The sequence below is a fragment of the Vipera ursinii genome (genome assembly GCF_947247035.1).
Source record: "Vipera ursinii genome assembly, chromosome: Z".
Lineage (NCBI taxonomy): Eukaryota > Metazoa > Chordata > Lepidosauria > Squamata > Viperidae > Vipera > Vipera ursinii.
The window spans coordinates 47,342,691-47,369,045 of NC_139517.1; the positions used below are offsets into that span (position 1 = coordinate 47,342,691).

The 26,355-nt window shown below is 41.4% G+C and overlaps 1 protein-coding gene across 1 annotated transcript in view; it reads left to right on the plus strand.

The window, feature by feature from the left end:
* CNTNAP1 (contactin associated protein 1) overlaps positions 1–26,355 on the plus strand; it is a gene marked incomplete at both ends in the record, with an annotated part of 53,083 nt that overhangs the window by 19,427 nt on the left and 7,301 nt on the right. Inside the window, 13 exons of the mRNA XM_083378994.1 lie at positions 356–559; positions 4,553–4,737; positions 4,964–5,107; positions 7,022–7,295; positions 18,342–18,491; positions 19,294–19,465; positions 20,997–21,103; positions 21,187–21,306; positions 21,643–21,846; positions 22,951–23,107; positions 23,217–23,344; positions 24,554–24,721; positions 25,585–25,803. Of these exons, the coding sequence (XP_083235120.1) occupies positions 356–559; positions 4,553–4,737; positions 4,964–5,107; positions 7,022–7,295; positions 18,342–18,491; positions 19,294–19,465; positions 20,997–21,103; positions 21,187–21,306; positions 21,643–21,846; positions 22,951–23,107; positions 23,217–23,344; positions 24,554–24,721; positions 25,585–25,803 (2,232 nt within the window). The remainder of the gene's footprint in view (positions 1–355; positions 560–4,552; positions 4,738–4,963; positions 5,108–7,021; positions 7,296–18,341; positions 18,492–19,293; positions 19,466–20,996; positions 21,104–21,186; positions 21,307–21,642; positions 21,847–22,950; positions 23,108–23,216; positions 23,345–24,553; positions 24,722–25,584; positions 25,804–26,355) is intronic.

Genomic DNA, 26,355 nt, shown 5'->3' on the forward strand with positions numbered 1-26,355 from the left:
GCCTTTTGTTTTGAGGCAAAATTATGATCGCCAGCTTTATTTTGCCATTTTTCTTCTTAAACTCTGAGAGTGAAAAAAGAGGATGGGAAGAACTTGTTTTCAAGTTGTATTTTTCCAAGAGGGTGTTTTGGTCAGAGTGAGACCAGGTAAGATGGGGAGCAACTGGGACTTGGGAAATTGTCTTGCATTGTGAAGAACAGGGACAACTTGATCCCTGACCTCAGCCTCTTCAGAGGTTTCAGACATGCAAGCTTAGCATGGGTCTTATTTGGGATTGTGCTGGTTATGATGAGCTGGTGGTCACTTGGGAAAAGGACTTGACTTGTGATAACTGTACACTGGTTCTTTCCTGCAGATTCTGAAATCTTATATTTTGATGGGGATGATGCCATTTCTTACCAGTTTCGCAGCAAAAAAGTTCGTTCCACTGAAGACATCATTGGGTTCAACTTCAAAACCATGGAGCGTGAGGGCATCTTAATGTATGCAGCAGGATCTCAGGGAGATTACCTGAGTGTGGAACTGCAGCAAGCCCAGCTGGTTCTGAGCATAAGTCTTGGTGAGATTAGAAGGAAAAAGCACATGCTTGGTAGCTGCCAGGATTCTTTGTTGACATGTTTCAAGTTTGAATTGAGGCGAAATGTGCTTCTGAATTGTGGTGTATATCTCTATCCCAAGCAGTAAGGAGTTTTAGAGCCGCATTTCTGGGTTTTTTTGGGGGGGATGGGTAATGTCATGGGAACTGTGCATTGTTTTATTATACCAGCTGCAGATTGCAGTCAAGCAGACTTCAAAACCAATGAACATACGCACCAAATCTATAACTTGTCTCTGAAAATGCAGTTAATTTAATTTAATTTAATTTTAATTTTATTAGATTTATATACCGCCCTTTCCCGAAGGACTCAGGGCGCTTTACAGGGCATTTTAAAATCACACCAATACAAATACAAAAGTTAAAAGACAATTAAAAAGATTAAATTATCCCTGAGAATAAAACCCCAGTTAAAATTCTCAGCCTGGGCCAGAGAGCTCAAAAAGCCAAGTCTTCAGGTCCCGGTGGAATGAACGCAGGTCAGGGGCAGTCCTGAGCTCCACGGGCAGCTGGTTCCAGAGGGCAGGTGCACCCACAGAGAAGGCCCTCCCCCTGGGTGTTATCCGCCGGCAATCTTTTACATCCCAACTATATTTTATTTACTGCTAATTCTCTGTTTTGCGGTATGTCAGTTTCTAAATTAAGATTTTAATCTTCCTCTTACACACTTACATCTTTTCTCTGGTCTCATGCACTCCAAGTATATTGGAGTTGTATTAGGATGGTGACTTCCAGAATTTCCAATCAGCTGTTTCATGTGGAAACTGGTATCTTGGGGAGTACCAATGCACCTGAAAGACCCATGTTGAGAAGATTCAGTGTAAAGATTCAAAGTAAAGGCAGGATAGACCTCAAAGCACATTTCACTCTTTGTCTTTCCATTGAAATCAATATTCAGAACAATAAGTTCTGAATAAGTAACCTATGATTTTATTGATCATATTTAAAGAACAGAGGGTATACGGAAACTTTGATGGGATGAAACCCACAAATGGAACACACAGCTAGAGGGATTCAAATTATTTAAATGAAACAGACCAAATAAAAAAGGAGGTGGAGTTGCTCCCTATATAAGAAATAACTACATCTCTACAGAAATAGAGCACAACAATGATGAAAACTGCCTTGAATGCATTTGGCCCAATATAAAAGGAGAAAAAAATGACATTGCCATAGGTGTATACTGTAGGCCACCCAACCAAACAGAGGTAATAGATGGACTTTTTGCTAGTCAGTTAACTAAGGTATGTAGGAAGCGCATCACAATAGTAATGGGGAACTTTAATTACCCTGACATCAATTGGGAGACAAACTCTGCACCAAGTGGAAGATCAAACAGATTCTTGACAAACCTAGCAGACAACTTTGCCTCGCAAAAAGTAGAGAAGGGAACTAGGGCAGACATGTCCAACTCATGATGTCCGGTGACGTCGTGCAACGTATCGGGATGATTTTGCCATTGCTGGCAATGAGGTGGTGCAGCTTCTGGATGACGCATCTTGCCCATGGGCTGCAGTTTAACACCCCTGAACTAGGGGATCAGCCATATTGGACTTAATTCTTATTAACAGGTAGAAGGTTTTGAAACCACAGGAACCTTTGGGGGGTAAAGACCATGCAATATTGGAATTCAACATTATGCAAGCACAAGCAATAGAACACAGTCAAACTAGAGTCTTGGACTTTAAGGATCAAAATGAACTAAGGCTTGCGACAAAAATAAAAAATAACAAAAAAAACACCTTTCAACATATAAAAAACAAGAAAACAGTTAAGGGAAAGATTGGTCTATTTGTGGGAGAAAGTGGCAAGAAGGTGACAAGCATCAGGGATAAAGCAGAACTACTCAACTTGTTTTTTGCATCTGTATTTGCACAAAGGGAAAAAACAGTCCAACCTATCAAAAACACTACCGTAAAAAACAGATTAGAAACACGATAGGTAATAAAATGGTAAGTGAGTACCTGTCCACCCTAGATGAGTTCAAATCACGAGGGCCACATGGACTACACCCCAAGGTTATGAAGGAACTGGCAGATGTGATCTCAGAACCATTGAACTGTATTTTTCAAAGATCCTGGAGCCCTGGGGAACTACCAGAGGACTGGAAAAGAGCTGATGTAGTTCCCATCTTCAAAAAAGGGGAAAAATGGATCCAGGAAACTACAGACCTGTCAGCCTGATCTCAATACCTGGGAAGATCTTGGAAAAGATAATCAAGCAATGAATCAGTGAACACCTAGAGGCAAACAAAATCATTACCCAAAGTCAACATGGGTTTGTCAAAAACAGATCATGCCAGACAAATCTTATTGCATTTTTTGACCAGGTAACAAAATTAGTGGACCAGAGGAATGCTGTGCATATAATTTACTTAGACTTCAGTAAGGCATTTGATAAAGTAGACCACAATCTACTACTTGATAAGGTAGAAAAATGTGGGTAAGACAGCATCACCATCCGATGGATTCGTAGCTGGCTGACTGGCTGTACTTAGCATGTGGTCCTCAATGGAACTGCATCCACATGGAGGGAAGTGTGTAGTGGGGTGCTCCAGGGCTCTGTTCTGGGCCCAGTGCTCTTCATCAACAATTTGGATGAGAAGATAGATGGGGAACTCATCAAAATTACAGACGACACCAAGCTGGCAGGAATAGCCAACATTCCAAAAGATAGGCTTAAGATACAGAAGGATCTTGACAGACTTGAACATTGGGCACTATCTAATAAAATGAAATTCAGTGGTGAAAAAAGTAAGGCTCTACATTTAGGCAAAAAAAATCAAATGCACAAGTATAGTATCGGTGGTGCCTTGCTCAATAGTAGCAACTGTGAGAAGGATCTTGGAGTCGTAGGAGACAATTACTTAAATTGAGCCAGCAATGTGCTACAGCTGCCAGAAAAGCCAACACAGTGCTATTCTGCATTAACAGATAGATAGAATCAAGATCATGTGAAGTGTTAATACCACTTTACAATGCTTTGGTAAGGCCACACTTGGAATACTGCTTTCAGTTTTGGTCACCATGATGCAAAAAAGATGTTGAGACTCTAGAAAGAGTGCAGAGAAGAGCAACAATGATGATTAGGGGACTGGAGGCTAAAACATATAAGGAACGGTTGCTGCAATTGGGCATGTCTAGTCGAAGAGAGGGACGAGGGGTGACATGATAGCAGTGTTCCAAAATCTCGGGTTGCCACAAAGAAAAGGGAGTCAAACTATTCTCCAAAGCATCTGAAGATAGGACAAAAAGCAACAGATGGAAACTAACCAAAGAGAGAAGCAACCTAGAACTAAGGAGAAATTTCTGACAATTAGAACAATTAGTCAGTGGAACAACCTGCCTGAAGAGGCTGTGAATGCTCCAACACTGGAAGTTTTTAAGAAGAGACTGGACAGCCATTTGTCTGAAATGGTATAGGGTTTCCTGCCTGAGCAGTGGGTTGGACTAGATGACCGCCAAGGTCCCTTCCAACTCCTCCTCCTCCTCCTCCTTCTTTTTCCTCCTCCTCCTCCTCCTCCTCCTCCTCCTCCTCCTCATTATTATTATTATTATTATTATTATTATTATTATTATTATTATTATTATTATTTGAATATGCCATCCATACCATGAATGGATTTTTCCTTTTCTTTTGTTTGAACAGTTATTTGAAAATGCAACTGAGCAAAAGAAAAAAAAGCAACTAAAAACAAATATTTACAATCTGTATAAAACTGTATAAAACATTTCAAAATAACATCAATTAGTACTCCATAAAAATATGATTTTATAACAATTTAATACTTTAAAATATTAAAACAAAATCAATATTTGGTAGTTAGCAAATGGTAAAAACCATCAATCAGAATAAATGGTTATCTAATCTCAGAATGTCCTTGTAATGAATCAGATAGAATCTAGTATTTGTTGAGATTGTTTCTAATCCTTTTTTTATATGGGTTTCTACCATCAGGTAACAGCTCATTAAACATGAGTGGAGGGGAGACAACAATGAAGCTGGGCAGTCTCTTGGATGACCAACATTGGCACCAATTTCGCCTTGATCGCTATAGAAAATATGTCAACTTCAGCTTGGATGGGGAGGTTCTGCAATTCCGGCTTAATGGAGAATTTGAGCAGCTTGACTTAGATACAGAGGTGATAAGCTTTGGAAGAATTTACACTGTGATAATGCTCATTTGGGATGTGAAATTTGAAACCAACTAAAATGTATCTTTCTAATTTTCCATGGTACCTGCTGGGAACTTTAATGATCTTTAACCCTACATTCTCTGTTTTTCATTATGGCCACAAGATCTATGTGCAGCTATAAAAAATCAGGAACCTAATTGGCTCCCAGCTGTCTTCTCCTTGTTTTCTGCAGGTTTTCTTTGGAGGAGTGAGAAACTATGAGAAACAGCGACTTGTTTATAGGCCAAACTTCCGTGGCTGTATGGAAAACATTGCCTATAACTTGGTTTTTATTACTAATTTAGTAAGACGTCGGCATCCCTCCATCCGGGTTGAGGTAAGAATTAATATAGTTTTGATTTAGGATCTATGGCAGCCTTACTGACTTAGAAACCCTTCAGTTATCTGGACTTCAGTTTTCAGACTTCCTCAAACACTGTGAAAGGTTGAACTCCACACATCTGGACGATATGTTTGGGAAAAGCTGGTCAGTGATGATGAAGATAAAAACTGGTTCTGTTGTAGTTGAAGGCAGGTCCTTAACCTGTACTTGCTAATTTCTGTTGAGCCTGTGCATAAGATGATGTTGCTTTTGTCCTGTAATTGATCCTCCTGCTGCCTGCCACCTGTTTTTCCATTCTGATTTCATTGTAAGTGAAAGGAAAACTCCATTGTAAATGAAAGAAAAATCTCTAGGAAAACTGATGTTATGAAAGCAGTCCTGATGTTTCCACTTGGTAAGGAAGGGGAAACAAAATTGTGAGTTCAGATTGGCTTAAAAATGCATGTGAAGGAAATCAGCAAAATACCATGTTTGGAAGAAATTGGAATCATATTATTTTTCTGTAAAGTATTCTTACTCTTTAATGAATAAGACTTATAGAGTACCAGATGTAATCCTTTAGAGCGAAAGGACTTGTCTGCGGACTTACAATCTAAAACCTATTATATAAAATATAAGAAAAAGAAAGAAAAAAGAAAAAAAGCAAATTCAGGCACCAATTCCTATAGTTAAATAGTAGTTTTTCTAACATTTACTAAGCAACAGCTCAGGATGATAAAGTGGTCTTACTACCCAGCTTTGTTTGTTGTACCTTGATGGAATAGTTACTGCCAGATGACAATTTAAAGAAGAGTCTGATGGATCCAGTTACTGGCAGAAGTGTATGGTTTTTTTTTGCAAGCATTATTTGAATTCTGCTGTGGATCCATGCTAAACCTAAATTTTTTAAAAGACCTGAAATTGCTCCCCAACTCTGGGAAATTTTTCTTTGCCTTTTTACTAAGCTCCTCTATTTCCAAGGCTTTCCATGTTCTCAGCATGCAGTAATAGTTCTGTTGGATAAATCCCTCTGTTTGAACATAAATGAAAGAGATTATGATGTGCAGAATTGAATGCCTCATAACATCGCTCACCTATGGAGTAATTTCTTTACAGCCTGATGAGTTTTGCATGTGTATGAGTATGTGTCTCTGTGGCTCCATACACTTTCACACTTGCTCACAAACTTCATTATCTCCCTCCCTCTCTCTTTCCTCCCGGAAGAATGAAGGCTACTGCTAAGTTTGTAAGCCGCCCTGAGTCTTTGGAGAAGGGCGGGATATAAATGGAATTAAAATAAAAAAAATAAATAAAACTGGCTGTAAATTGATGAATTGCTGCTGCTGTTAGCAAACCAGTTATCTAGTGAATGGGCAGGTGGGGACCAGACTGCTTCTTCTTTTGATATTAATTGAAGCAGCAACCAAACAGTCCAGTTCCTATTGGTTAGAGGATCAGGATGATCCAGTTGGCTAGTGAGAAAAATGGATGGGGCTTTCTGTCATTTCAAGGCCTACTCAATGGATATATTGGGAACTATACATTCCTTGGTGAAGATTGCTGAATGTTTCAATAAGCAGCTTCCACTTAATACTATGCATGAACAAGAAAGTAAAGAAGGGATTGAAAGCTCTTCTTCCAGAAGTCAATAAGACAGTAGTATCTTTTGTTTTAATGTCTTCTTTCTTAATGTAAAAGAAAGATTCCTTACTAACTGTGCTGGGTGGAGTCTCTGGAATGTTTCTATAGTTAGTTAAAAGGAGCCCAACAGAGCCATTTTTAGTGGCCAAGACAGCAGATTGTCCACCATACATAAGGCATATGGATATGGGAGCAAATGCATGTGGCCCTTCTATAATGGACTGTCCTTCTCCGTTTGCTTTTGCCTTCCTCTGTGAATGCCACTGTGCTTTCTCTCTCTTGTTTCAGGGTCATGTGGGCTATTTCTGTCGGGACAACCTCTTGTTCCCCTTTACCTTTGCTGGGGTCAACAACTTCTTGCAGGTGTCTGGATATCCTCGGCGCAATGCACTGGCAGTCAGCTTCAGATTCCGCACATGGGATGTTGTAGGGCTGCTTATGTACACAACCTTTGCTGATGACCTAGGATGGCTTGAGATGGTCCTGAGTGATGGACAAGTCAATGTCACAATTGCTCAGCCGAAAACCAAAACCAAAACCAAGAAGCTGGAATTTGCAGCAGGTAGGCAGTAAGGTAAAGATGATTAGGGTTGCAGTTAGTAAAAGGACTCCAAGGTAAGGCTCCAAAATATGTTACATAGTATATTCTTAATGTTGGAAAGGTGTTTAGGTGGGAGAGGGGAAAAGGAGGCTGGTGGTGCTGGTTCCAGTTAAGGTGGATTACAGCTTGTTTGATGGCTTCCTTCTTGCCTGAATACTGGAAAAATTAGGGATCTAAGGCAGATATTTTATTTTTCCAGTTTAATAAGAAACTATAACTCTCCTTGGTGCAGGTAAGCTCTCTTGGTTGGGTAGATTCTCCAATTCACCCTCACAGTTGTATTTGGTGGAAGTATATGGCTAATGATCAGCAAAGCTTTAGTTGTAATGTTGTCTTCTTGGTATTTATGCTAGCTTTCAGCAGAGGCTGTTAAGGATGCTGAAGTCTTGCCTTCCTCTCCTGTCCAAAGATACTGGCTGGTCTTGGGAGTTCCCATGCCAATTTCATCTTCTCACAAATTGATGTCTGCTCCACAATTAATTTGTATATTAGAGGTCATTATTAGTGAATAATATAAAATATTCACTAAAATGTATAACTGGATCAGAGATGGATTGTAGAATGAGTACTTTTTTGTGTAGGTGCATTATTTATTTAATTTATTAAATTTATTTGGTTGCTAATTTCAGATACATGACCCTGGATGGCTAACAATTAAAAACAGAATAAAACAACCCACAAAATAACATAAATAATAGCTGAACAACTAATCTAACACAATACTAACAATCAGTACAACTAAGAAATGGGCTAATTGGCTCATTCCATTAGGACCCAAAGCTTAAAATCAGTCTAAAATTTTATGGCATAGGATGATATCTAAATCCAATCTCGGTGTTTGGTTTGATGAATCAGTGGCGTGAATCAGTGCAAGAGAGATTCTGCTGTTTCTATATATAAACATAATATGAAAATAAATTCCTTGGCTCTTTGGGGTGTTATGTCTTGCCTAGAGTTTGAACAAAATGTGACAACTTTGCAATTAGTAGCTCAACATCCTGTATTGATTCTTTTTAAACAAAAGCAGTTTGAAGAGAGGAGGTTTTTGGCAAGAAATTGTTGGCAATTCTGTATTTGCTCATTAGGTCTATGTTACGGGTATTATGTTTACCTTAAATGCAACTCTATCATTCTTTACATAAAATAAGGCATTGTTGCTGTAAACTAAGGGATCCCCAACCCCTGCGCCATGTGAAGGGATGGCCTAGGACACTTCCCCACACTCGTGCTAGCGCCACTCTGAGCATCTCACCGGCGCTAGCACCACCCCGCCCCAAGTGTCCTACTACCACTAGCGCCGCCCTGAGCATCCCGCCAGTGCTAGTGCTGCCCCAAGTATCCCGCCATCGCTAGCGCCGCCTGCCCCAAGCATCCCCCTGACGCTAGTGCTGCCCCACCCCTGAGAGTCCCACCGGAGTTATCACCACCCTGAGCATCCTGCCGCTGCTAGCGCCACTCTGCCCCCAAGCGTGCCATTAGTGCTAGCTCCTCCGAGCATCCCGCTGGCGCAAGCGCCGTCCCACCCCCAAGCATCCCACCAGCCCATAGTGTCCCACCAGCACTAGCGACACCCCATTTGCAGCACTCGTGCCCATGCAGCCCCGTTTGCATGTGCACATGTGCTCATGTGTGGCCATTCATGTGTGCACATGTGCTTGCATGCGGCTATTTGCATGTGCTCATGTGCGGCCCATTTATGCATCCGTTCATGGGTCTCATTTTTGCACATGCACGCGGCCCATTTGCACGCATGCATGTAGTGGAGCATGCCTACCTTTCCAGGCTGCCAAATCAAAAAGGTTGGAGACCTCTGCTCTAAGGGCAAAAAATGGTTAATAAATCTCAGATTAAACAAGATAATCCAACTCCGCCAGCTGGACTCAGGTGCAACATGTGATGTCAGGGTTTAAAGGACAAAATGAAACTGGCACCTGAGATACCTCTTCAGCCTAGTAGCACCAAACTGAAGTTATATTCAGAGAAACTAAAGAAATCATTGGGACTTTTCCAAATGGAATGCACCATACATGTGGGTATCCACATACTTAAATCTGTGGAAGCCAATCAGAAACCTCTATTGCCTGGGTCAACATGTGAGAGTTTGGGTTTGATGTAGTTTACCATTCCGGCTGAGTTACACAATGTTGAGATGAACCCCTCAAAATCCTTGGCAAGGCCACTGACAAAATAGCAAATCCTCCAAGCTTACAATGAGGTGTTTGAGAGCCCCATAGTATCTGTTCCAGGAGAGGTTCACTTTGAACTTGACCCTGCCATTTCACCAGTACAATGTGCCCCATATCATTAAGCCACAGGTCAAAGTGCAACTGGACAAGTATGAAGCTGAAGGATATATTACTTCAGTATCTGAGCCTATTGATTGGATAAGCAACATGGTTATTAGGAAGCCTCAGAAGATAAGAATCTGCATTGATCCCAAGTTTCTGAATAAGGCCCTGAAATGGTCACACTACCTAATGCCAACACTTGATGACGTTTTGCACAAACTACCCAAAGCACTGGTTTTGGCACTTGTTGATGCCAGAGATGCCTTTTTACAGTGCAAACTGGATGAAAAGAGTAGCTACATGACCACATTCTGGACTTTTTGGGGCAGAAAGAGATGGTGTAAACTACTCTTTGGAGCCTCTGTGGCACCAGAGGTGTATCAATGAAAGCAGCATGAACTATTAAGTGGCTCAGTGGAATTGAGCCAATAGTTGATTACACACTTACAGTTGGCTGTAGTGATACAGATGAAGAAGCTGAGCATGACCATGATGAGAAGCTAATAGCACTACTAGACTGTTGTAGGCAGATGATGCTGAGGCTAAGTGCAAAGAAATTGCAGTTCAAGGTGCATTTTGTCCGTTTCCATGGACATATCCTGTCTTCACAAGGCTTGAAACCTGACCCAGATAAGATTAGAGCCTTTGTGGACATGCCATCACCTGCCAATGCCAGATCGATGTAGAGATTTATCGGTTTTGTCACATACTTATCAAAATTCCTGCTGCACCTGTCTGAGGTGTGTCAGTCATTGAGATGTCTTCTGGACAAAGATTTGGCACTGGCTTCCCAAGCATGACCAGGCAGTAAAGGAGATAAAACGCTTGATCACCACTTCCCCAGTGTTGAAATATTATGATGTCACAAAGCCTGTTACAATTCAAAGTGACTTAAGCAAAAATGGCCTAGACCAGGGGTGGGGAACCCTGGCTCTTTTATGACTTGTGAACTTCAACTTCCAGAATTCCTGAGCCATCCTGAGCCCACCCCTGGCCTAGGATGTTGCCACTTGCAAGAAGGTCAGCCAGTTACATATGCGTCCAGGGCTCTTTCATCTGCAGAGCTAAATCACGCTCAAATCAAAAAGGAATGTTTAAGTACTCTTTATACATTAAATACTCTTTACTGGCTTAACATCCAAGGCAAAATCAAAGACTTTGTTAGTAATTGTCCTATTTGCAATGAATATGCACATTTGCAACAAAAAGAAACCATGATGTCACATGAGATACTCTCATGTCCTTGGCAGACCACCGATATAGATTTGTTCAACTATGCAGGAAAACAATACCTGATATTAGTTGATCATTATTAAGACTTTTGGGAAATTGAACTTCTTCCTGACTTGTCTGCTGAAACTACCATTAAGAAATGCAAAGCTCAGTTTGCACATCATGGAAAGTGATCTCTGATAATGGCCCTCAGTTCTACAATTTAGGAAATTTGCCACTGAGTGGGAGTTTGAGCATGTGACCTCATCAGTCATCCACAAGCTAATGGCAAAGCTGAATCAGCTGTGAAGATTGTTAAGAATTTATGCAAGAAAGTCCCCGCTATCTCCAAGCGGTGAAGCGCTCCGACCCTCTGGTTTCTTCCCAAGACTCCGGGAGCAAGGATAGGCAACCACCTGAGCTCCGGCTGGTGTACTTGAATGCCAGGTCCGTAATCAATAAGGCTCCTCTCATTCATGATCTGATTGAGAGTGAGCATACGGACCTGGCTTGCATTACGGAGAGCCGGTTGGGCCCAGAGGGTGGTGTCCCTCTGGTTGATCTCTGCCCACCAGATTTCCAAGTGCTTCACTGACCTCGGGCTCAGGGTAGGGGCGGGGGAGTGGCAGTAGTTATGAGGAAGACTCTTTGTCCTCAGGAGTCCACCATCGTCCAAATAGCCGGATGTGAATCCCTCCTCCTGAGATGTGGCCCTAGGGCGCGGTTGGGCTTACTGCTGGTATACCTTCCGCCTAGTCGCACAGCAGCGCCCCTGCCTGAGCTTCTCGATATCCTCTCGGGGCTGGTGGTTGAATTCCCCAAGTTTTTGGTTTTGGGTGATTTCAATCTACCATCCCTGGGAGGATCATCTGAGTTAGCCCGAAAGTTCATGGCTTCCATGACGGCCATGGACCTGATACAAGTAATTCAGGGCCCGACTCATGTGGGGGGCCACACGCTTGATTTGGTTTTTCTATCTAGACGGTGGTTAGATGATCTTGGTGGGGGTTCCCCAATTATTATACCCCTGTCATGGACCGATCATCATCTCCTGAGGCTGGTCTTCTGCTATGCCACCCCCCATTGTGGAGTTGTTGAACCATCAAGATGGTTCCGTCCCAGGCGCTTAATGGACCCTGAGAAGTTCCAGGCAGCGCTGGGGTCTCCACCTGCCTCCTTTGCTCACAGCTTGGTTGATGCCTTAGTGGAAGCCTGGGAAAAGGCTGCCACGGATGCATTTAACTGAGTTGTTCCCTTGCGGCCCCTGACCCGGTGCAGATCCCAGTTCGCTCCATGGTTTTCCGTGGAGCTCCGGGAGATGAAGCGTAGGAGACGGGGCCTAGAGAGCTATTGGAGATCCACCCGATCTGAATCCAACCGATCACGACTAAGATCCTTTACTAGATCTTATCTCGCAGCAATGAGGATGGCGAGGTCTAATTACTTCGCTACACTCATTGCGTCCGCAGATAACCACCCGGCCGCCCTGTTTAGGGTAACTCGCTCCCTCCTTAATCAGGAGGTGAAGGAGGATCCCTTACAGGGTCGTGCCGAGGAGTTTTGCCAACATCTGTCAGACAAAATCACTCGGATTCGGACCGGCTTGGACTCCTACTAGGCAGAGTCTGACGATCAGGACATGGGTGGTCTTGTCAATGTTATCTGGGAGGAGTTTGACCCTGTGACCCCAAAGGAAGTGGACAGAATTATGAGGAAGCTGAGCTTCACCACTTGTTTATTAGATCCGTGCCCTTCTTGGCTGGTTTATTCGGCTCGAGAGGGAACACGAAGCTGGCTCCAGGCGGTGATATCTGCCTCCTTGAGTGAGGGTTGTTTCTCCTCCGTCTTGAAAGAAGCGGTGGTGAGACCCCTCCTCAAGAAACCTACCTTGGACCCAGCTATATTAAACAACTTTCATCCGGTCTCCAACCTTCGCTTTCTTGCTAAGGTTGTTGAGAGTGTGGTGGCGCATCAGATCCCTTCAGTTCTGGAGGAAACTGACTATCTGGACCCGTACCAAGCGGGTTTCAGGCCTGGACACAGCACAGAGACGGCATTGGTTGCCCTGATAAATGATCTCTGGAGAGCTCGGGACAGAGGTTGTTCCTCTGTCCTAGTCCTACTAGATCTCTCAGCGGCTTTCGATACCATCGACCATGGTATCTTGCTGCAGCATCTCAGGGGATTGGGAGTGGGAGGCACGGTTCTTCAGTGGTTCTCCTCCTGTCTCATGGGACGTTCGCAGTCAGTTTTGGCAGGGGGGCAGAGGTTGAGCTCGAGGCCTCTCACTTGTGGAGTTCCTCAGGGGTCGGTCCTCTCGCCTCTCCTGTTCAACATCTACATGAAACCGCTGGGCGAGATCATTCGTGGTTTTGGAGTTGGGTATCATCAGTATGCTGATGATACCCAGCTTTTTATTTCAACCCCAAACCACTCAGTGATGCCCTCGATGTGATGTCACGTTGCCTGGAAGCAGTTCGGGTCTGGATGGGGAGGAACAGGCTTCAACTCAACCCTGACAAGACTGAGTGGCTGTGCGTACCGGCATCTCGGGATATTCAGAACATTCCATCTCTTTCTATGGGGGGTGAGTTATTACCCCCCGTAGATAGGGCTCGCAACTTGGGAGTCCTCCTAGATCAGGGGTCAGCAACCTGAAACAGTGAAAGAGCCACTCGGAACCAGTTCCCTCACAAAAGGAAAAACTGGGAGCCGCAAAAAATGTGTGCGCATGCGCAGAACAGGGTTTGACTGAAGAGTGGAGACAAGGCGAGATATGCACCTACCCTGAATATTTGAATTGATTGGTTGAACTTTTTTAGTCCCACTTTTTTTTTGGGGGGGACTGCACATGGCAGAGGACTGGGAGCCGCAGGAGACGGCTGAAAGAGCCGCATGTGGCTCCGGAGCCGCGGGTTGCAGACCTGTGTCCTAGATTCACAGCTTTCTTTGGAAGACCACATAATAGCTGTGACTAGGGGAGCCTTTGCCCAGGTTCGCCTGGTGCGCCAATTGCGGCCCTATCTAGACCGGGATGCCCTGCGTACGGTTACTCATGCGCTCGTGACCTCTCGTTTAGACTACTGCAATGCTTTCTACATGGGGCTGCCCTTGAGGACCACTCAGAGGCTCCAACTGGTACAGAATGCAGCCGCGAGAGTTGTGTTGGGAGTCCCCCGATACTCCCATGTTACACCTCTACTCTGTGAGCTGCATTGGCTTCCAGTTGTCCTCCAGGTGAGATTCAAGGTGCTGGTAATGGTTTTCAAAGCCCTACATGGCATGGGTCCGGAGTACCTTAGGAATCACCTGCTGCCGGCGTCAACTTCCCTCCGCCCAGTGCGCTCCCACAGAGAGGGCCTCCTAAGGGTGCCTCCGTTCAGAGAATGCCGTCTGGTGGCTCCCAGGGGGAGGGCGTTCTCTGTGGGCGCACCTGACCTATGGAACCGTTTACCAGTTGAGCTCCAGATGGCTCCCGACCTTCGCTCCTTCTGACGCGACCTAAAAACCTATCTGTTTGAGCAATCCGGTCTGGTCTGATGGGTTTTGTTTTAATTATTGTTTTAATGTAACTTATCTTCTGCATTTGGGCATTAGGGTTTAATTTGTTTTCAATTTCTATATTTGTGCATTTTGATATTTATGTCACTGTTCACCGCCCTGAGTCCTTGGGGAGAAGGGCGGTATACAAATCAAATAAATAAATAAATAACAGCCGAGGACATGGACAGTAGTCCGGCACAGAGACTGATGTCAAGGAGACTAAGGATCTCCTTACCAGTGGCAAGTAAGTTGCTTGAGCCCTCTGTGTTACAAGGTGTGCCAAAAAAGTTAATGCTTAAGAAACAAGTATTCAATGCAAGATATGACAAATCAGCCAGAGATTTGCCAGAATTGAATATTGGAAAATGAGTCTGTATGAAACTGATGCCTGGAGATGGAAAATGGGTATCTGTTCACAAAAGGTAGCATCACGCTCCTATCTAGTGGACTCTTATCGTTGCAATTGTATGGATCTGCGTGTGGCTGAGCATCTAGATTCTCCATATCCAGTGGACAGGCCTGACTCACCTGGTTATTACCAGGCCACATTTAACCACTGACAATAGGGAACGCACAGTATTGATTCCACAGACCAATGTTAATGATAGTCGTGAGCGAGCCAGTATACTTGACAGCAATCAAACACAGAATATCGCAGTAAATGGTCATTAGAGCCCAGCAACCTCAGCGAGGTCAGAGAAACTCTTAGTAAAAAGAGGACCAGTCTTTACCCATAACGGTAGACGTTCACAAGCACCCAACAGACTTAACTTATAGGAAGTGTTGCTAGTTTTCATCCAAAATTTCACTATGTTGTTTGGTTAACATGGAAAGGGGAAGATGTTACAGGTGTTTTATATGCAGCTCTATCATTCATCTCTATTGTATTTGTTTCCTGTGTCACATTGCTACTCTATTATTCATCACTATTGTTCCTGTGATGCATTTCCTATTCCTGTTGTATTCTCTCTCTAATAAGATGGCTTCTGCAAAAGATGGCTTGTATTGTATTTACTTACTCCAGTTGAAACAGTCTCTGACTGATGTAAGTATTTAATTCTGATCAGGTCTTGGGTTTCTCCCATTGATAATTTTAAGGGAGAAACTGGAAAAGATTAAAGTATTTTCAAGTCAGATTGATATCCTGAGGATTTTATTAATATATTCATGCAGTTTACTTGAAAATAAATTGACTATGATTTGCCCGTCTTCTGCTTTTTTTAAAAAAGTTTTTCAATCTAGCTTTGAGCCAGTGTTTGTATATTTCAAACTGGGCTTTTCTTATTGCTGTCTGCAGTGGAAATGAAGTTATATGACAAAGGTCAATATGTTTTAGACAACCATTTTCTCAACTTTTCTCCTTATTTCTAGAGCACTCTTAAAATGGCTGTGCTGGCTGGAAATTCAGGAAGTTATGGTTCCTACAGAGCTGCAGGACAAAAACCTACAAAATGACTAATATAATTTATTTAGGAACAATTACAAACTTTAATCTGCTGTATGTTTTAATAAATTAGAAAAACAAGTTCGGTTACATACATATTTTTAAATTAATGCTACTTGAATTATGGTAGGAATTAGAAAGCAAATTTCTTCAATTAGATTTTGAATTGGTTTTGCGTGTGTATGTATGTACACGTACTACTTAATTCTGGTATGGCACAAAGTGGCTCAGAGCCTGCATTTCCTGATATTTTTCCACCTTGGAAAAAAAGCTTGGAAATCTCTGCTTTATAAGATAAGTGCTGCAAGATTATTATATGTACAAAAATGGAAAGATTCTGAAATACCCACAGAAAAGGAATAGCTGGTGTTAGCAAAGATTGCAAAATTGACTTGTTTGGTTAGAATTCACAGTACAGAATAACAGAGTTGGAAGGACCCTGCTAGTCCAACCCCCTGTTCAAGCAATAGACCCTGTACCATTTCAGACCAATGGCTATCCAGTCTTTTTTAAAAGCTCCAGGAATGGAGCACCCACAACTTTTGAAGGCAAGGTGTTTCTTTGGTTTATTGTTCTCATTGTCAGGAAAGTTCTCTTTAGTTCTAGATTGGATCTCTGCTTTATATCCTTTATCCTTACTTCTTATCCTGCTCTCAGATGCTTGGGGGAATAAGTTGATCCTCTCTGTGATAGCCCCTCAAATATTGGAATACTGCTATAATTTCACACCCAATCTTTCTGTTTATTAGACTAGACTTGCCTAGTTCCTGCAATTATTCTTTGCATGTTTTAGTCTCCAGGCCCTTAATCATCTTTGTTGCTTTTCTGTGCATTTTTTTTCTAGAATCTCAACAGCTTTTTTGTATCGTGGTGCCAAAACTGCAGTACTCCCAAGTGTGGTCTTTCCAAAGCAGTATAAAGCAGTACTAGCATTTCATGTGACCTTGATTCTCTGTTAATGCAACTTAGGACTGTATTGGCTTTTTTTGGCAGCAGCTGCACATTGCTGGCTCATATTTAAGTGGTTATTCACTAGGACTGTTATTCACAGTTACTGTTATTGAGCCAAGTAGCATGTATTCTATACATTTGGTTTTCTTGCCTAAGTGTAAAACATTATTTTTCTTACGAGTGAATTATACTTTGTTGACTAGAGACCAGTGTTTAATTCTGGACCTTAAGCTTATCTTCTAAAGTGTTGGCTAGTCTACCCAGCTCAGTGTCTTCTGAAATTTGATGAGTTCTCCTTTTGTCTCTTTATTTGAATCATTTATGAAAATGTTGAAGAGCACTAGGCCTAAAGACAGAACCTAACTACATTTAGTAGTAACTCCAAGCCAATAACTATACTTAATAGTGACTAGAAACCCCTTTTAGGTTTTTGACTGAAAAAAATGAAATATTTTATGGCTTTAATGATTAGAAAGGATAGACTATGGAAAGATAGAAATTATGTTGTAACTTTAGAGAAAGATGGTAAAACATAAATGTACTCGTAACTGTTGTTAAGAAGACCAGAAACCATTTTCTTTTTCTCCTTTCCTCTCCTTCCCCCTCCTCCTCTCACTTCCTCCCTTCTCTTTATTTCTTTGTACTTTTTTCACTTTCTTTCTTCTCTCCTCTCCCCTCCCCTTCTCCCCCCTCCCTTCTCTTTATTTCTTTGTATTTTCTTTACTTTCCTTACTTTCTCTTTCAGATAAAGATTTGTTTCTATTCTTTTAATTTTTTTTCTTTTAATTTATATATACACACACACATATACAAGGAGAAACTTCCTGACAGAGAGGACAATTAACCAATGGAATAGCTTGCCCTCAGAAATCGTGGGCACTCCATCACTGGAGATTTTTAAGAAGAGGCTAGATAGTCACTTGTCTGAGATGGTATAGGTTCTCCTGCTTGATCAGGGGACTGGACTAGAAGACCTCCAAGATCCCTTCCAGCTGTATTCTCTTCTAAAATCTGTTGTGTCTACACCTTAACCTATTTTGACTTTTCCCACCCCATTTCTATATATCCTGTATAGCCATGGGAAGTGTAATATAAAATGAGATAACATTCCCAAAGAAACTCAGATATTTAAAAACTATAATTGGCTTGTAGTATTCATTTCACTGCCTAAATCAGATCCGTTCGGATCCAAGATGAATCCCTTTTGGTCTTGCTATTAGGCTATTTATATGAGATACTAGCTCTCTGTGATTAAGCTTGTTAGGCAAATGGCTCTTGGATACCATTCTAGGCATGCAAAACCGCTTATAATCTTTGCAGTTCTTGTGAAGTGAAAGTGCAAAATGATGGTTTACCAATACAGTGAGGATAGTGCATTATAGCTAATCTTTAAAGTATATATTTCTTATAATAGACAAAAAGCACAATAGCTAGCAAACTCAAGGAAACCAGGTTTTTGCATGGGACAGGCTTTTTGGATCTTAAAGTCTATGGCTTCAGTGGGGGGCAGGGAATCTTAAGATCTGGCCAGTTTATTCATAATCCTATCACTTGTTCTTAATTTCTTAGGATATCGTCTTAATGATGGTTTTTGGCACTCAGTGTCCTTGATAGTAGGAGAATCCTCAGCTGTTATCTCTATTGATAATCAGAATGATGCCAGCTTCCGTGTTGACCGAGACATCCAGTTGCGTACTGGTAAACAGTACTTTTTTGGAGGTACATAGTAAATTGTTAACAGATTATGGGGGAAAAGGCTCAGATGAACTTCCTTAGACCTATAGATCCTTTTGTCTGTGAGACTTGAAATCTTATACATCTGCTGAACGTTGAAATGGGGAAGACTTAACCTAAGATGTTCTACAATTTGCAGTAGCTTCTCCCTGTTTTAGGAGTGGGTTTTGTAAATATAATGATTTCAAAGATAAACATTAAAAGAAATAATAAAACATTCCAGATATAGAGAGCAACCTTGTTAGGTATGCATGCCAATTTTGCACAATTTAGCATTTGGATTTTCAGAATCAATACTTCGTTTGATTTTAAATTAAAGCTTTAAATTGGAATTACTGGATGGTTAAGCCTGAAGGTACAGTATTTTAATAATGTCAGGTTGATGGAAAGCAGATTCGTGAACTGAATTACATTGCCGAGTAATAAGAATAAACTATGATATTATTTGTTCCTAGGAAAAAGCTTATCTTTTTAAAGAGTTGCAAATAGATAATGCTATATTTGTGCTCTCACATACTCTAAAGAGCTCTTTTGCATTCAAGGCAAAAGCATTGAACAACCCTAATGATTAATTGAAAATCATGGGGGTGGGGTTTCACTTCAGCAAAACATTATTTGGTTTCATTGTTTGGATATGGTTTTATAGGAGAACCACAGTGTCCCGTCCCCCACCCCTCCGAGGTTCATTGTTAAATACAAATTAATATGGACCTAATCCACTGAGATAAATATAATCTCTGTATCTCTTTCTTATGCATCTCTTTCTTATGCATATGATGTTTCATAGGGTGCCCCAGACCAGCACTACGAACTGGCTGCCTGTCCAATCAGACAGCTTTTCATGGCTGCATGCAAATGGTCACTGTTGATTTTCAGCCGATAGAGTTGGACATGGTTCGTCAGCATCGGCTTGGCAAGTACTTTGAGGTGTACTTCAACGTGTGTGGCATCACAGACAGGTATGTTTGTGTTAAGGATTGTTGTGCAGAGGTCTCCTTGTGCTACCAAAGAGTTGCACAGACAAGGAAGGGTACTAAGAGCAGTAAGAGTCACACAGTAACCACAAGAGTACACTGAGTTGTAAATGCAAAAAGTATTTTACTTTTGAGGTGGTGTAAAAACAAAAATGCACAGTCAAAAATAAACAGTCCAGGTGATACACAATAGCAACAGTCCAAGGAGTAATCCAAAATACAAAGTCTTCTTACCGGTCCAGAGGTCAAATACACATTTGTACAAGTTTATCACAGTAGTAAACCAACAGTACAGCAAAACAGAGCAAAAACAGTAATAGTAGAGAGCAGTGAATTCAGAGAAAGAAGCTACGTTCCTAGCTCCCTCTTATGGTCATGCAAACACTTACACACCCATTGGCCAATTAACGTCTTAAAGTCACATTATCATGGTTAATATATTTTCAACCCAACATTGTAGGCTATCACCATATGCCTAACAGTTTGTGAGAAGCAAAATCTGGGTGGGCACAGTTGGGTCTTAAATGATGGTGAAAATGAGAGATTCAAGAAGCTCTTCTAATCTGTAGCATTCATATGGCTAGAGAATAATCTTATAGGATGTAGGTCACTGTTGTTGAATCTAAGCAAGTTTCAGTCTTGCCAATGCCAGCATAGGCCAGTTTGTCTGGAGCATGTAGATGTAATGACAAAACTCTATAAATAAAATTAGGAGCCTTCTCTGTGCTGCTCTGAGTTAGGTGAAATAAAGGTAAGAGACAAATACGTTTCAGTTTTGTAGAAATCCTAAAGAATTTCTTTATGTAGTACTTAGCTGCTCCCTGGAACTCCATGGCTGTGGTGGTAGGATAATAGTTGCTCTCAAGGCAGACAGTTACAGAGGCACTTGTGTTGTCAAAAACAGAATACTTTTGGATTGGATAATAGTTCATCAGCTCAGTTGTTAATGAGATAATATTTCAAACAAGATGACTGTTAACAAGATTTCAAAACTGTTATACGGTAGTTGTCACTGAGACAAAAAACTTGCACAACTTGATGTCCTTTTGACACACGAGGTAAAGTGCACAGAAAGACTTGTTCAGCTAATCAAAAGCATGAAATACAAAGATCTTACATAGTTCAAACTAATAATAAAATGCTATGGAAAACAGATATACGAAAAGATAAAGTAATAACTGTCTTTTCTAGTAAGATGCCAAATACGGTAGTAAAGAAAGAACAAAAAAAATATAGTTAATGATGCCATGATTGATGAAATAGAAATAATAAAGACCAGAATCTGCATAATGTTAAATGTTCATGGGGAAGGAATGTTGAAAATCAGTAAAGTAGGGGCAGTTTTAAGTTTGTAGCACATGTAATACTGTAGACAGCTGGACATTTTATAACATTTGAAATTTTTTGAAGACGTGTCCTGCATATGGATCAGAAAAAAGGAGCCACATTTCTCAAAAACCTAGATCTGTGCAGGCAGATGAGTTCCAGTGATAACTTGCTTTTTCTTTTGTCCCAGGTGTACCCCCAACATGTGTGAACATGGCAGTCGATGCATCCAATCCTGGGATGACTTCACTTGTATCTGTGACTTGACGGGTTACATGGGGGAGACCTGCCATACTCGTGAGCCTGTTGGGGCGAGTGAGGGAGAATTTAAAGGGCTTCTGAACATGGATAGCTTTTTCACTTCCTTCTTTCTTTTTCAGCTGTTTACAAGGAAAGCTGTGAAGCTTATCGAATCAGGGGGAAAGTGTCTGGGAACTACACCATTGATCCAGATGGCAGTGGACCCCTCAAACCTTTTACTGTTTATTGTGATATGAGAGGTACGGGTAATGGATGGGACATTGAATTGCTGTTTAGAATACATATTTGTGCTCTAGAAACCTTTCTCCTAGAGATTTGGAGATTGGTTCTAATTAAATTTGGGAAATTTATTCAACTGCCATCAGAAACGTGAAAGAGAGAAGCGGCAGTTGTATCTGGTAAATGCTTAATTTACAGGCAATCTCTAGATGTGTAGACATCACCTCCCAAATTTTTCAGTAATGCCCATTCTGTCTGGGAATTCTGGGATTTGAAGTAAATACATCTGAACATCTTTCAACTAGATGCAGGTGATCCTCAGTTTGAATTGTTGCCTATCCACTTGTACTTTCCAGAAGACCGTGCATGGACCATTGTTCGTCACAATCGTCACTGGCTCACAAAAGTATCAGGTTACAGCCCAGAAAGGCCTTTCCTGGGCACAGTTGACTACTGGAATGCATCATGGGGGGAAGTATCAGCCCTGGCAAATGCCTCTGAGTACTGTGAGCAGCAAATTGAATTCCACTGTTACTTCTCTCGCCTACTCAATAGCCAGAGTGAGTATGTATGACATTCTTTCATTCTATGGTTGGTGTGGATTTGCACACAAGCTATGAGCCAAGAGCTGGGAATATATTTGGATTCCTTGCTGCCCTCCAAGCTTGACTGTTTGTTTACTGGCATTTCATTGCTCAATTAGATAACATCATCAGTTCTAGTGAGTGTGGTGTTAGCTCCCTTACTCCCTGGGGGGCTAGGAAACTCATTAGAGAACAAACCTAATACTCAGATGATGTTACCCAGTTGGTAACAAACATCTACAAGCAAACAAGCAAGCTCAAGGAGCACCAAAGATTCCCCAGCTCACCCTGGAGGTACATATATCATCTCCTGTTGGAATTTGGAATATATATTGAGAATTGATTAAAACTCTTTATTTTGGACAACTTACTTTGCTTTTGAGCTGAAAGAAAGGTGAGGGGACACTCAAAGCATATTTCATATATCTCCTAAGTCACAAAATTTGGCAGTGTGGATAAGAAAAGATAGACTGGAAAGAGAACTTGGAATTCTGAATAGCTCAGTGAAACATTAACACAGTATGAAGAGAAGAAAAATGAAATATATTCCATGTTAGGAATTACTAAGAATGGGGACGAATGCAAAATAATGGGTATATTAATGTTTCATTTATTTTTAATCAGCTAAAATTGTGCTTTAATGCCCTATCCAATTCTGTTTGCCCTGTTGTAAACACCAATGACTAAAGCTGAAAGTTGTTGAAAAAAACTCATTAAAAACTGGATTTTCCTCTACTAAAAAAAACCTTCCCACCCTCTAGATGTGATAGGAATTGTGAGAGTGAAAGTCCCCATCATATCTGAACAGCTAGGCCTAAGTGTTGGAAGTTTTTAATTTAGGGGGAAAAGGCAAATAAGGGAACATAATAAATGTACAATGAAATCAATTGTGATATTGAGAAAAGCAATGTGAATTATGTGATTTACCAACTGAAGGAACAGCATGTTTTTTCGCAACTAATTTGTGATCATCTTAAAAATATCTTGATGACTAGTGTAGAATTAGGTGCACCTTTTGGTCTGATTCAGCAGGGGACTTTCCTCTCCAACTTATTTATATTCTGCCTTGTTCTCTCTTAGCTGGGATGCCACTAAGTTTCTGGATGGGACGAAATGAAGAACGTCATTATTATTGGGGAGGCTCTCCTCCAGGCCTAGGGCGTTGTGCGTGTGGCATGGAGAAGAGCTGTGCCAATCCCCTTTTCTATTGCAACTGTGATGCTGAACACTTGATGTGGTGAGATTTGGTTCCATCTTCTCAAAGGGCTCTGAATGATGATATATTGTGAATTGAAACTGAGTATTTCTAATAAATGATGGGGTCCGTTTATCATTCCCCATTCCAGGCGAGCAGACAAAGGGCTGCTGAATTTTGTAGACCATCTTCCAGTCACGCAGGTTGTAGTCAGCGATACAAACCGCACTGGATCAGAGGCTCAGTTCTATGTGGGTCCATTGCGTTGCTATGGAGACCGTGAGTAGTGGACAGAATGGGAGATGATGTAATGGTCTTTTGCTGTGGATCTCTTAAACTGGGATAGGAGTCTTCAAGTTTATAGGTTGTATACCATTTCCAACCCCATTTTTGTAGCCCCCAGAATACCTTAAGATTATGCTGGTGAAATTCAACAACAAATGTTTTTAAAAATGCAGTGATATTTCCTATTGATTTTTGATGGGAAACAATAGAAAAGTGTTTAAACGTTGTATGGTGTTTTGTTTTGTTTTTTAAAAAAATCCCCCATCCCTTTAAAAGAAGAAAAATTGACAGTAACATTATTAAATCACAGCCCCAACCAAGGTACACAAACAACCACTAAAAAAATGTTTCTGCTCCATCCCTGCTCATCGTCATCTCCCGTCTTGACTATTGCAGCATGCTCTATATGCAATATGGGGATGCCCTTGAGAAATATTTGGAAGTTTCAATTGGTTCACAACACATAGTTTTATGCAGGCCTAAATGTGCACATGTGTCAACTCTCCTGCAGGAGCTGCAATGCCAATTTGCTTCTGGGTTTCATTCAGAGTGCTGGCTGTCACCTTCAAAGCCCTTAAATGCCTTGGGACCAAGTTATTTAAAGATTGTCTTTTCCCAGTCACATCTACCCGATCCACCAGAATGGGGAAGAAAGGAAAATTATAGGTCCCCTCTTCTAAGGAGGTTCATCTAGTACAGGGGTGTCAGCTCCCAGCCCAGGACGTGTCATCCGGAAGCCATGCCCACCCCATTGCCGGCATGGCAAAACTGTCCCAATACGTTGTGCAACGTCACGTGACGTCGTGAATTTGACATGCCTGATCTAGTAGGATCAGGAAAGGCCTTCTCCATGGTGGTTTCTCCTTGTGGAACATCAAGGCCCTGAAAACCTGGATTTGCCAACAGGCCTGGGGACCTCAGGGTAGGATAGAGCCCATCATAAAGCTCTTCTAATTGTTATCACGAAGGCAAATGGGGGTGGGTGGATATTGCTTTTTTATTTTTGTATTAGGCTTTTATCCTTGTAAGCCACCTGGAATCACAGAGTGAATTGAGCTGCCATCTAAATTTTCATCCATCCATCCATTGATTCATTCATACATACACTCATTCATTCATTTATACATTCATAAATAAATGTCCCTTAACTTAAAATACAATGGAATGAAAATTTTCTCATTATATTTTTTTCATGATTTGCAGGCAACTCCTGGAATACAGTGTCCTTCATTAGGGGAACAGCTTTGCTTTTTCCTACCTTCAAGGTCAATTACAGTCTTGATATCAGTTTCTTCTTCAAGACTGCTGCACCAACAGGCACTTTTCTAGAGAATGTCGGCCCGAGGAACTATATCCGCATGGAGCTCAACAGTATGGAATTTAGGATTCAATGGGGCATACATTTTGCTTTTAATACAATGTAGCATCTTTTCTATTAGTTCTTGGACTTAATTGACTAGGTCATTGAGATTGCAACTCCTAAGAGTCTTGCTGGTATATTTTTAATAGTGTTGCTAGTCATCAGCAGTTGGGCTGGCAATAAATCAAAGAGGCTGGTAAAGTTGGGCTGGCAGTAAATCACAGAGACTGATATAAAGGCTGGTAAAGTTGTCTCTTTTGAACTAATGCAAGTAGAAAAATAGGGACCGCTACAGTGGGAAGGTAACAGCGTTCTGTCCACCTTTGGCGTCTAGTCATGCCGGCCACATGACCACGGAGACGTCCTTGGACAAGCACTGGCTCTTCGGCTTTGAAACGGAGATGAGCACCAGCCCCTAGAATCGGAAAAGACTAGCACGCATGTGCGGGGGAAACTACCTTTTAAAAGTTTCTCTAGCTGTTTTTTGCCTAAATGAGGGTTAATGACACTGATAATAAGGCCAATTGTTGAAATAAGAGATTCTTTGTAATGTTCTTAGTGGTGGGTTATGCAGTAGGACAGATTAGGGATATAGGAACAATTCAATTCAATTTTATTACAGCTGTAAGGTCTGCCTAAAAACTATGGGAACAAAGGGAGACATGCTTAAGGAGTGTCCTAAGACATTTGTCTGTATACTAAGATGCTATTGAGAATTTTTTTTACTAATGACTTTGTTCAGCTAGTGAATGAAGCAGTGCCCTCCTCAATGTACTGCCTTTCATGCATTGGCATAAATATCTAAAGGAGAGATTTCTTTTTGGGCAGACTTGAAATGTTTCTGTAACTCTTCAGTTCTCTCACTTCTCCATAGCTTCCCAAGACTTGGTCTTTGCTTATAACATTGGAAATGGGGATGAGAATTTAACTGTGCACTCAGAGATGCCCTTCAATGATAATGAGTGGCATGAAGTGAAAGCCGAGATCAACGTCAAAGTTGCTCGGCTACAAGTTGACCGGTTTCCTTGGGTGTTCCGAGCAGCTCCGCCCCAGAGTTTTATCCATCTGAACCTCACTAAACCACTCTATGTAGGTGAGTAAGAATGTTCATGTGAGTATGTATGTGAGAGAAAATTTTTAAAGCACCCTGTGAAGGTTAATTACATCAAAATAATAACTTTATAAAGGACATTTTGTTTAATAGAACATCACATTTCAGATTGTGAGTGCAGTTTCCTAAGAGACAGTATCTATTATTCAGTAAATGAATTATATGTAATTATATAAATCAGTGGGTAATGGAGCAAATAATTTGAACGTAAAGTGCTCTTGCATAAGCTTCACTAGTTCTCAGTTTTCCTTTGGGTGCAATTCAAATAGCTGGTTATCACCTTTAAAGCTCTACATAGCATGGAATCAGGTTATTTGCAGGACTGCCTCTCTTTATGAATATTTGCCATCTCACTAGACTGGATAGAATAGGCCTAACCATTTTTCCATCTAGTGAAGTGGTCCCCAACCTTTCCAGCTTTGCTGACTGGGGCAGGGGGGGGGAGGGAGGCAAGGGAGGGGATGGTTCCATGCAAGCAGCTGGTGCGCATGCTCAAACAAACGGAGTGCAAGCACACATGCCTGTCGCTTATGC